General features: G+C 39.2%; 1 protein-coding gene across 1 annotated transcript in view; it reads right to left on the minus strand.

The window, feature by feature from the left end:
* Prex2 (phosphatidylinositol-3,4,5-trisphosphate dependent Rac exchange factor 2) overlaps positions 1-13,233 on the minus strand; it is a 273,913-nt gene that overhangs the window by 110,588 nt on the left and 150,092 nt on the right. Inside the window, 2 exon segments of the mRNA XM_005066754.4 lie at positions 5,452-5,659; positions 6,912-7,134. Coding sequence (XP_005066811.2) covers positions 5,452-5,659; positions 6,912-7,134 — 431 coding nt within the window.

Below are 13,233 nucleotides of genomic sequence, written 5' to 3' on the forward strand. Positions count from 1 at the left end.
AAAGTCTCCCAACCAAAAAAAGTCCAGGTCCAGATGACCTCAGTGCAGAATTCTACCAGAAATTCAAAGAACAGCTTATATCACTTATTCTCAAAGTGTTCCACACAATAGAAGCAGAAGGGTCTTTGCCAAACTCTTTCTATGAGGCTTCAATAACCTTGATCCCCAAGCCACACAAAGATACAACTAAGAAAGAGAACTTCAGACCAATATCCCTCATGAACATTGATGCAAAAATACTCAATGAAATACTGGCAAATCGGATCCAAGAACACATCAAAACAATCATTCACCACGATCAAGTAGGTTTCATCCCAGGGATGCAGGGATGGTTCAACATACGAAAATCCATCAACGTAATCCACCATATAAACAAGCTGAAAAACAAAAATCACATGATCATCTCACTAGATGCTGAAAAAGCCTTTGACAAAATCCAACACCCCTTCATGATAAAGGTCTTGGAGAGATCTGGGATAACAGGGACATACTTAAACATAATAAAAGCTATTAACAGTAAACCAACAGCCAACATCAAACTAAATGGACAGAAACTCAACGCAATTCCTCTAAAATCAGGAACAAAACAAGGCTGTCCACTCTCTCCATACCTTTTCAACATGGTACTTGAAGTTCTAGCTATTGCCATACGACAACAAAAGGGGATCAAGGGGATACAAATGGGAAGGAAGAGGTCAAACTTTCACTGTTTGCAGACGATATGATAGTTTACATCAATGACACAAAGAACTCGACCAGGGAACTCTTACAGCTGATTAACACCTTCAGCAAAGTGGCAGGCTACAAGATCAACTCAAGAAAATCAGTAGCCCTACTATATACAGATGATAAAAGGGCTGAAAAAGAAATCAGAGAAACATCACCCTTTACAATTGCCACAAACAACATAAAATACCTTGGGGGTAATGCTAACCTGTGAAAGACTTGTATCTTAAGAACTTTGAATCTTTAAAGAAAGAAATTAAAGAAGCCCTCAGAAAATGGAAAGATCTCCCATGCTCTTGGATAGGTAGGATCAATGTAGTAAAAATGCCAATCCTGCCAAAAGCAATCTACCGATTCAATGCAATCCCCATTAAAATCCCAGCACAATTCTTCACAGACCTTGAAAGAACAATAATCAATTTTGTATGGAAAAACAAAAGACCCAGGATAGCCAAAACAACCCTGTTCAACAAGGCAACGTCCGGAGGCATCACCATCCCTGACCTCAAGTTCTATTATAGAGCTATAGTCCTGAAAACAGCTTGGTATTGGCACAAAAATAGACAGGTAGACCAATGGAATCGAATTGAAAATCCGGGTATTAACCCACACACGTATGAACATCTGATCTTTGACAAAGAAGCTAAAAATATACAATGGAATAAAGAAAGCATCTTCAACAAATGGTGCTGGCAGAACTGGAGACTGGCATGTAGAAGAATGCGGATCGATCCATGTTTATCGCCATGCACAAAACTTAAGTCCAAATGGATGAAAGACCTCAACATAAATCCAGCCACACTGAACCTCTTAGAAGAGAAAGTGGGTGGTACCCTTGAACGAATTGGTACAGGAGACAGCTTCCTGAACATAACACCAGTAGCACAGACAGTGAGATCAACAATTAATAAATGGGACCTACTGAAACTGAGAAGCTTCTGTAAGGCAAAGGACACAGTCAGCAAGACAAAAAGGCAGCCCACAGAATGGGAAAAAATATTCACTAATCCCACATCTGACAGAGGGTTGATCTCCAAAATTTACAAAGAACTCAAGAAGCAAGTCTCCAAAACATCTAAGGACCCAATTAAAAAGTGGGCTGCAGAACTAAATAGAGAGTTTTCAATAGAGGAGTCTAAAATGGCTGAGAGGCACTTGAGAAAGTGCTCAACATCCTTAGCCATCCGGGAAATGCAAATCAAAACAACTCTGAGATACCATCTCACTCCTGTCAGAATGGCTAAAATCAAAAACACCAATGACAATTTATGCTGGAGAGGATGTGGTGAAAGGGGACACTCCTCCATTGCTGGTGGGAGTGCCAACTGGTTCAGCCACTTTGGAAATCAGTATGGAGATTCCTCAGAAAAATGGGAATAAACTTACCACAAGACCCAGCAACTCCACTCTTAGGCATATATCCAAAGATGCCCATTCATACAACAAAGATGTCTGTTCCACTATGTTCATAGCAGCTTTATTTGTAATAGCCAGAACTTGGAAGCAACCTAGATGTCCCTCACCCGAAGAGTGGATAGAGAAAATGTGGTACATTTACACAATGGAGTACTATTCAGCAGAAAAAAACAATGGAATCCTGAGATTCGCTGGCAAATGGATGACACTAGAAGAAACCATCCTGAGTGAGGTAACCCAGTCACAAAAAGAGAAACATGGCATGTACTCTCTCATATATGGATTTTAGACATAGATCTGGGGAGTGCCAGCCTACAATCCTATGGCCAGAGAGTCTGGGAAACAGAAACTTCATTTAGTGGCTGATCAAAGAAGAGGCAGACTCCCTCGGTTAAGTACTGAGCTGAACTCAAGAAAGCCAGTAACAGAGAGGGAGGACTGATGATCAAAGGGATTAAGACTGCGCTGGTTTAACCCCCAGAAACAGCTGACCAGACAAAGGTTAACTCTTGAATCCCAGGCATCAGCCTGGGAATCCAGCATGGGACTGATCAAGACCCCCTGAATCTGGGTGTCAGTGAGGAGGCCTAGGTAATCTATTGAGCCTTGGGCAGCAGATCAGTACCCATCCCAAGTATACACATGGACTTTGGACTCCCATAGAACAATGTGAGGTGCACTCTCACCCTGAACTCTTGGGGAAGGGTCTAGGCCCTGCCCTATATGAAATGGCAGACTATGGACACCCCCATGGAGGGCCTCACCCTCCCTGGGGGAATGAGGGTATAACGGGGGGGGGGGTGGAGGGGAGGGAAAGGGAGAGGGACCTGGAGCTGACTTGTGAAGTAACCTTGTTTCTTATCTAAATTTAAACTGGAAAACAAAATTAAATAAATAAATAAATAAATAAAAATAAAAAAGGGTGTGTATGGGGGAGGGTCTCTTGATATTAGACTATAATAAAACAAAGGGACCTAAATGTCATCCCCGATGAGATTCCTGATTTTATTCTTCATTATTACATAGATTAAATTCCTCAAAAACATGTAAGCTGTAAAAAGGGCCTTATGTGCATCCAACTGTGCGAGGAGCTGCATCCACAGGGAACCATGGAAACAGAAACGCTGCCTCTTTAACAAAAATGGAAGAAGAGAAGAGAAAATGTATCTCCTTGGAAATACATGACTTGTAGCATGAAAAAGTCAACCAATTAACCAAGTTTGGATGAGCACCAGGAAGAGCTGTATGTCAGTGCATTGACACATCAATGAAACTGTTTTTGACAAAGGCAAAGGCAAAATAATGATTCCTGACCTAGGTGGAAATAAAGGATTAGTGCAGGTGTTCTCTATAATTCCTTTGAGAGCTGAGCTCTAGGATTCAGCACCCATGACAAAGATCCATCTATACATGCCCTAATAATGTCAAGAGGAAGGAGGATATGAAATGGGTTTTTGAAATAGAACATGCCATGTAACAAATCCCCATTCATTAAATTAAAGGACATATAAAGCCTTAAAAATAACGTCTTTGTCACAGAATTCTAAGACAACTAAAAAATATGATGCGATGTCTTAAAAATAGCCCTCTGTTGTCTTGATGACCTCAGCACAACTAATTCATTTGTATGAGCACAGAAGTTACAGTTTAATATTTCAATTTCATATTTTTTGAAAACCTAGTTATTAGAAATAAGAAAATTAAATGCTACTTTAAAATTATTCATGAAACTCCAGTAAAGGACAGAGTAAACAACATTTGAAGATGATTTTTGAAATGTGAGGATTAAAATTTCCTTTTTAAAGGTTTGTATTTGTTTTTAATTATATGTAGGTACATGTGTCTGCATATCAGAATACGCATATGAGTGGAGGTACCCACAGAGGGCAGAAGCATTGGGTTCCCTGATGCTGGAATCACACATGATTGTAGGTCACCTGATGTGGGTACTTGAAAATGAGCTCAGGTTCTCTGGAATAGTCACAAGTGCTCTTACCCACTGAGCTGTCTCTCCAGGTCCAATAACTGGAACTTGTTTTAACATAGTACGTCTCCAAACTTTTACTTTTGATTCCAAATTTTAAAGATATGTATCATAAGAGAAATGTCAGTTATGACTTCATCAGTATAATGTCAGACTAGAGAAAATATGGAATATATTCTCAACATTTTGCATATGAAGAGTTGTTCCTGGAAGTGTAGGGTGATGAATATGTGTAAGGTATTTCCTTTATCTCTGCTAGCAATTGAACAACTTCATAAAGCATACAGGTGAAGGGTCTCTATATAATTTATAGTATTGTATCAGGTCCACTCCTTGAAAACAAGAGCAAGCATATTTGATACTATGTTGTGCTTTCCTTATTAATTTCTACATTTTTAATGAAATTCATATTATTATACATTAACTTCTATGCATGAGAAATTGATCTTTTCCAAAAGCCACATTTCCTTTATGATACTGAACTACTAGATGGAGACACCAGAATGTGACATGCCCCCTTATGGAGCATAGGCATCCCAAGTATGAAATTCTAAAGTTCAAAAATATCAATGTGTCCAGTTACAAAGGAGATTGTGAACTGCCTCCCTCTTATCTTGGCTAAAACATCCAAATTATTGGTCCACTAATTCAATCAGATTACAGAAAAAAAGAATTGATCTTAAAAATACATAGTTTTGCTTTAACTCACCTAGCACATGTTAAGTATATATTATGCTATGCTATGTACCACTTATGAATATCTCTGGGAAACATAATTCCATATTGTTTTCTGAACTGAAAAATACAACACAAGAAAGAAATCCCTATTTACAGTTAGAACACTGACTCAGAATGGGACATGAAGTCTCGTGCACATAGGTAAACGTTCTCTGACTGATCGATTACCCCTCCCCAGTCCTTTTCTCAGTTTTTATTTTGAGACAGGGTCTTGCTAAGTTGCCCAGGCTGTTTTTGAACTCATTCTGTAGCCCAGTTGGCCTTGAACTTGTGATCCTTTTGCTTTGGCCTCCACAAGTAGTAGGGACTACAGTCTTGTGCCAGTGGGCCCACCTTTAAACACAATTTAATGTAACATTTTATAATGACAATGTTCTTCCTGAGTCATTCTTTCTTTCAAAATTAAATGATTACTTAAAATTCTTACCCATGTGAATTACTTTTTCACACCATTTATAAGGTGAGATGGAAAAGATCTCTATGGTCAGCACAAAATTCCCATGACTAATGAACATATTTTTCAAAAACAACACGTTGCATAAATCTATCATGTATGCAAAAATCTATGCATGGCGTAACATACTTACTCATCTATTTGACAAACACACATCTCCACCTCCCTGAGTGCAGTCTGCAGTTTGCCGAGGAGTTTCTGATAGATGTCTTGGGTTTCTAAGTCTTCTTCTTTCAATAAATATCGGAGTCCATGGCCATCTTTGTGTCCCAGAGACAACCCTGAAGGGGCTGCCATGGTTGTGATTGTGTGTTGAATATAGACCATGGGGCTCATTTTCCCTGAAGAATTCAAATCATTCCATCATTTAACTTCTAATTATGTAGTATAGCACATTTTAGAAAAACAAGTTCATATATAATAAAATGTCAATCCAATGCTAAATTTAATTCAGAATTAAAATCTGCGACACATTGTTATTAAAATCTACAACAGAATTACATTACTTGTCCAATTGCAATGACTCACAGCAGCCTTGTGTATCCTTCTCTTGTACTTCCTTATTGTTCTCAAAAATAGTTATTTCATGTGAAGAACCTTTCACATCAAGATGAACCACACATATAATGAAAGCAAGAGAAATCCTCCTTCTTAAAGGGAAATACTGAAAGTGCCAACTGTCTTTATTCTATATATACTTATATGAGATAATCTAACCAAGTAGAGAATGAAATCATTTCTTTATGTAAACAGAATGCTGGGAATCTACCAATTTTTTTGAAACACAAATAATTATTTAATTTATTGTACTGGCCACTCAAAATTCATTTTTTTCTTGGAAATAATATAAGAAATAACTTCACATTAGTCCTTGATATATATACATACATGTATATATAGATATATATAGATACATAATTTTTCTTTCCTGTTAAAATATGTTACATAATTTAGTGAAAGAGGAATAATCACATTGTATTTTTCTAAAAGTTTGAACATAACCCCATTGTGTACATGAAGAGAATATGATCATCAAAACTTATGCCCATTCCTCTTTTCATATTAGGGAACAAGTATCACTCAGAGAACAGGTGTCTGCTCAGCTATCTCTGCCAGCCTCCTGCCTGCTGCTAAACCCAGACTTGTAGATGTATCAATTCGTTATGTACATGTCCCATTGCTTTATGGCTGTCCTTACATTTGACAAGATTTCCTACTTATATGTATCTGGAATGGGTAGGGGAGGAAGAGGAGGGGAGGGAGTAAAGAAAATAACCTCTGGGGAAAAGTTAAACTTGTCTGAAAACTATGAAAGGTGACAGGCCATGATTCTACCAATTTTAAGATGCAGGTATAGGACTAGAGAGATTTCTCAACAGTTAAGAGCATTGGCTACTCTTCTAGAGGTCCTGAGTTCAATTCCCAGCAACCACATGGTAGCTCACAACTATATGAGATCTGTTGTCCCATTCTGGCATGCAGGCATACATGCAGACAGAACACTGCATACATAACAAATAAAGCTAGCATAACTAACTACACATTGTCTAAATTTCTATTCATGAGTTGACAAATTTTCAAAAGCTAACATACCTGGCTCTGAAGATTTATTTTCTCTGTCATGAGAACTATGTTTCCTACTATCCAGCTGAACACCGAAGGCACTCCCCAGGGAAGTTGATGTTTTAGGATAAGAAACTTCCATCACATTGACATGGCAGTTGGTCGGGCAAAAATCACTGCTGTGTAGTGGGGAGATCTTAGATTTGGCCTGCTTAAAGGTGGGCCAGGCTCTGTTTTTCAGCACCCGAGAGAACTGCAAATTAAAGAATTGGGAATCAGTTGAACACACAGTAACGACTCAACTATCTCACATGCATCAGCCATAATGAACTCAAATGAAAATTAAAGTGTATCAACCTGAATGAGGTAAAATGATTGGATGTTAGAATTTAAATGGTTGTTGCAAAACCCGAACATCCCAATAAACCAAATCATGCAGGCAGCATCTGTGTATGTATGGCTCAGCTGACGCTGTGACTGTGAGTTGAGGGTCAGAAAGAATGAACCTCAGTTAACAATACAACTTCCTAGCACTTGATTCCATGGGTCCCAGGATCTGAGAGAGCCTAATAGAGAAACTTGCTGGAAGGGGCACCAGAGCAAGATGTAGAATTTTTTTGTTTTGTTTTGTTTTGGTTTGGTTTTTGGTTTTTCGGGACAGGGTTTCTCTGTGGCTTTGGAGGCTGTCCTGGAGTTCGCTCTTGTAGACCAGGCTATTCTTAAACTCACAGATATCTGCCTGCCTCTGCCTCCTGAGTGCTGGGATTAAAGGTGTGCACCACCACTGCCCGGTTAAGAAGTAGAGTTTTAAAACTATGCAAGTCAGCAAAACAGAACACTATGGGTGGTCAAGGGTGCAAGAAGACAGGGTCATACCAAGGACCATCAGAAAGCTACCCAAAGCATTAATCTGTACAGACCCAGCAGCAAGCTGAGGAGGTGCTGACCAGAGTGGCAGGATAGCCTTCCCATACATCCCACCAGGTGGCTTTATTTCGAGGATCAGTCAGAACTCAGTTGTGCACTCTTCTTCCAAGTGCCACCCAAATGATCTGTGACTTCTGAGTGTGGCTACCTGGTACCCTAAATATGCAGGACCTAGGAATCCAACAACACCCTGGTTTTCACGAAGCCTGCTTCCCCTTTCTTTAAAGGCCTCTCTCCCCTTGCTCCCTAAACTCCTTCTGACTTGCATATAGTTCCTTTCCTACACTATTCATATACTTTGCGCCTTTGTACAAGATGTTCAGTGTCTAGATGATTTTTATTCAATGCCAAACACTTTCTCTTCAGCAGTTTCAGATTCCAGAAAATCATCAAAAGTCTTACATGAATTCTAGGCCAGTTTCCATTTCCCTGGTGACAAATTAGAGGGCACCTGCAGCCCTCCTAATAACTAGGAATACCTCTTTACTCTAGCTCAGCTGACAGATGGAAAACTCTGTGGGATAAGAGTCTTACGCACAAGAAGTAGATACCTTATAGAACCTAGCTGGATTGTGGTTCTGAAGGCATTTGATGTCTTTTGACCTTGGTGTCAGGACTATAACAGGATTGGTTATGATGTTGAGAAAGTCAGTATCTTACCACCCAACAAATAGGAGATTTGAATTAAATAATCCTACTGATCTTATCTTCCTTAAACTACAACCATGATCCTGCTTTCTCATGTTACCAGCAGACTAATAATTTGGGCATTGAAAAGAACAAAAATTAGGACCATCACTAAGCACCGGACATTTTAAGTTAAGTTCAATGGTAAATATTAAAGATCAGATTCCAAAAGTATAAGCTCACTGTTAGGATAAAGCCCCTCTTATATGTATATATGCATGCATGTGCACACACAGACACACACATATAAATAGAAAACAGTATATATACAGATATGTATAACATGCATGTTCAAATGTTTGTATCTTATATTTAGCTGTCTAGCTCAGTCAAGCAATACAGTGGGGATCAGAATGAAATGCAGGAAGTTATTAGCAAGATTGCCACCAAATTTGATGACCAGGTACTCTGAAAAGAATTAAGGACATCGAGGAATTGCAGGTCTTGCTCCTCACCTTACTAACAACCTTCCAGCTGAGACAGGTCCAGGATTGAAGGCAGGCTAGATGCAAAAGTTGAACCCCAGGCTCTTTTCCATTTTCAAGATTAAAATCTTAACTGAGCCTCCATGACACACAGAGGCACAGCAGTAAATTTTGCCATGTTGTGACAGCAACCACAGGAAGAGGTTAAGATTCTCTTTCCTTATCTTTCAACCAATTATCCATCCAGTCAGAAACAAGAGAGTATCTGCTCAGGCCTCCAAAATAAACACTGGAGATACAACACCTATTCCAGGGTAAGGTAGACTCTCAGATTCATATCACAACACAAATTTCTGACACCATACCTAGAGAGAAATCATAGCCCTGTATCAGAATATACCTGAAGTAGTTCAGAATAAGTATCCTGGAGGAAATCTATTCTGAGAAGCGAAAGTCTCAAGAAAGTAGCATTGCCCACAATCCTAGGATGTCTAGTATGAATTTGGTGTATATACCAAACATATGTGTTAGAAACTTAATTCATGTTATGATTTTGGTGTCAAGACCTATGTCTTCAGAGGTTCCCAGATTTGTGGCCAAAATAGCAGTGCTGGGACCTTGAGAGTTGATGTCTAGTGAGAGGTCTTCAGGTTGACCTGAAGACATGTCCTTCTTGAATGAGATGTGGATCTTTTGTCTGTGTGTCTCTATCTCTCCATGCTCTAAAAGTGAGCTGTCCTTGACACTCTCACTGTCCCATGTGATGACCCAGTAGGCAGGCCCTTACCAGATGCTCATCAGATGTTAGCTGATCTTCAGTTATTATAGTGAGTTGAGTAAACATTTATTCCTCATTAGTCACCCAGTCCATTGTACACAGTTTCAGCATCTCAACTTGGACCGAGGAAGACAGTCTTAGGAGAGGAGGAAACAATAGGAGTATCTCTCCATCACAGATGCCATAGTGTAGTGTGTAAAAGTGAGCATTCAAACACCAGCTCTCTGGCTTCCATGGCAAAAACTTTGAGAAACAAAATCCTAATACAAGGGTGTACAGCCAGTGAGCTAACTGTAGTGCATATATGTAAGAACATACTCTGTGCTGTGTGTTAGCAAACCTTAGTGTGCCTAGCACTAAACATTAAATGAAATGCCAACTAGAAAAGAGAGAGTAACTGTTTCCAAACGAAAATTGATAATTTCAATAAAGACATATTCTGGGTCTATGGAGCGTTCTAAAGGACAGAACACTAGGCATACTACTGTGGAACAGCACAGACAACTCATTGCCAATTTTATCCATTTGACAAATTAGAATCTGAATCTGCAGGAGGTTGATTCCAGGACATAGTTGGGATACTGAAAATCAAAGATGTTTGTCTCCTATATAAAGTGACATAGCATTTACATGTGACTTTCTTTTTTTAATTTTTACATTTATTTACTTGCAGGTGGCAGGGGTGTATGCATTAGGAGATCAGAGGACATCTTGCAGGAGTTAGAACTTTCTTTCAACTGCATGGGTTCCAGGAGTCAAAGAAGGCTAACAGGCTTAGCAGGCATCATTTTTACCTACAGAACAATCTCATTAGCCCTTAAACAACTTTAAAGCCACCCTTACATTTCTTCTATAATACATGAAGCAATGTAAACGCTATATAAACATTTATTTTAATGCATTTTAAATTTTTTGCTATTTTTTCAAAATGCTTTTGATTTTCAATTGGTTGACTCTTTGGGTATGGTACGACAGATGTGAAAAGATAGAGTGTAGCTAATGAGAGTAGGCTGCAATCCTGAGATAGAGAAGATAGCAGACAGAGGACATTGCAGAGGGGTGGAATGGGGACTTTGTTGAAAACATGTAAGGTCTGAGTTATTCATAACCTTGTGTGGAGAAGCCAAGTAGACCAGGTGACTGAGATCACCAAAGGAGACAGAATGAAATGACATCAAGTTCTGAGCCCCAGAGACTGTCAATGAAATCTCAGAAAGAAAAGGAAAAACAATCTCCAGGTCGTAAGACCATACCACCAGGAGAAGACACAGGCAGGAATAGGCAGTGTTCCAGAGAACAAGACCAGCAGTACCAGGTTCTGTTGAAAAATGATAAAGAAGGACAGAAAAAGGACTTTGACAAAATATAGCTACTTCCGTGACATGGCCCAGCTGTAGAGTTCTGAGGACTAAGAGAGAATACACGGCCCCAAGAAGGATACAGAAGCTTCCTTCCAGGAAGGAGATGAAAGAAGGAAACTGAGTGGAGACATGGCATGGGGCAAGGAAGGAAATGTCTTTAATACAGTTGACAATGAAGGAGTATTTGTAAACTGACAGGAAAGCACAGTTCTTGGACATGAAACTTCAGGCGTTTTTTTGTTTGTTTGTTTGTTTGGTTGGTTGGTTGGTTTTTTTGGTTTTATGAGACAGGGTTTCTCTGTATTGTTTTGGAGGCTGTCGGTCCAGCCAGGCCTAGAACTCACAGAGATCCGCCTGCCCCTGCCTCTCGAGTGCTGGGATTAAAGGCGTGCGCCACCAACGCCCAGCTACTTCAGGTGTTTTATGCACGGGAAGATAATTCATGTTTAAATTCAATACACTGATTTAACTAAAACCCAGAGATAACATAAAAGTAAATTATTACTCTGAAGATATCTCCCATTTCAATTAAATGTAAAATGCTTTGCAATGAAGGTAGAAGATTTTTGCATTAGATTATCCTCTTAGGGAAAAAAAAGGAGGGCAAATAATTTATACACAATTTTCCAAATCCAAAAGTCAGTGTAAACAATATATGTAGTAAGTAAAGTAGAAGGAAAATTCAAAGGAAGCTTTCCAATTCATTCAGTGACATTTCTGTGTACACAAGAACTACGCCTAGGAAGCTCACAAAGAACCCATTATGCTCACAATAACTCAGATTATGTCAACCAGGACAGTGACTATAGTATTAGTTAGGGTTCTTGGTATAATGCAAGAAGAGTGTTCCCAAAGCAAGGCACAATGGACAAATCACACCCGATCCAATCTCAGTTCTGCTACACAGAATAAATCCCTGCTTGGGACTCATCCAGGTATCCAGGATGCTCCAGACATACATGATACATGGACAGAAACACATCTGGTGGCCTGTGGGAAGTCGCTTATGATCTTAGGAGCCTGGTTATAGAAGCTATTGGAATAGATTGGTTCTTAGTTCTAAACTCTAAAATGTTTAGAGTCAGAATAAAGTAAAGTCAGTCTAAGATGAGTTCCAATGAACACATTTTTATATAAAATCATTTTTTAATTTAAATATATTTTGATCATATTTTATGCTTCCCCCAAAATCCTTTAATATCCTCCCCTCTCCCTATCTATACACCTTTAAATTATTGCTCAAAAAGCAAAAACACAATACAACAACAAAGTCCCTCAAACTAAGAGAACAAAATAAAATAACACCCAAACAGAAAACAAACAGAAAAACACCAAACTATAACCAAATAAAAGCACACACACACAAAGAAACTATGAAACCAGAACTATTACATCAAAATTCAACAAGACAAACCTATAGAAGGAAAAGAATCCAAGAGAAAGCACAAGTATGAGAAACCCACTCAGGAGTTCCACAAAATTCTAAACTGAAAACCATAATGTATACACAGAGGACTGAATGCAGATCCATGCTTCAGTCTCTGTGAGTTCATATAAACTTTGCTCAATTAATTTAGAGGAACTTGTTCTCTTGGTGCCCTCCATCCCCACTAGCTCCCACACTCTTTCTGCCTTCTTTTCTGAGGGTTCCCTGAGCTCTGAGGGGAAGGGTTTGATGGAGACATCCCATTTAGGGCTAAGTGTTTCTGTGTCTGTCTGTGTGTGTCTCTCTCTCTGTTTGTGTTAGTTGTGTGTGTAATATCTGCCTGTGTCTCTCTGTCCATCTCTATATGTCTCTCTCTATCTCTGCCTCTCTTCTCTCTCTGCCACCCCATCTCTCCTCCTTGCCCTCTCCCGTTCACTCCGTGTGTGTGTGTGTGTGTGTGTGTGTGTGTGTGTGTGTGTGTGTGTGTGTGTGTGTGTGGTGTGTGTGTGTAATGTCTGGCTGTAGGTCTCTATATTTGTTCCCATCTCCTTCAGGAGAAAGCTTATCTGATGATAGCTGAACAAGGCATTAATCTATGAGTTCTATGAATACTTTTTATTTCGCAAAAAGAAGCATGTTAAAGATTTTATTTGGAAGAAAAAACATTGCTAATAATAGCTGCAAAATAAATAAGTGGGAATCAAAATTCTGCATTCACAGCGGCTGTGGTTTCTGTTGACATGAATTT

This window comes from Mesocricetus auratus, unplaced genomic scaffold (genome assembly GCF_017639785.1).
Source record: "Mesocricetus auratus isolate SY011 unplaced genomic scaffold, BCM_Maur_2.0 Super-Scaffold_6730, whole genome shotgun sequence".
Classification (NCBI taxonomy): Eukaryota; Metazoa; Chordata; class Mammalia; order Rodentia; family Cricetidae; genus Mesocricetus; species Mesocricetus auratus.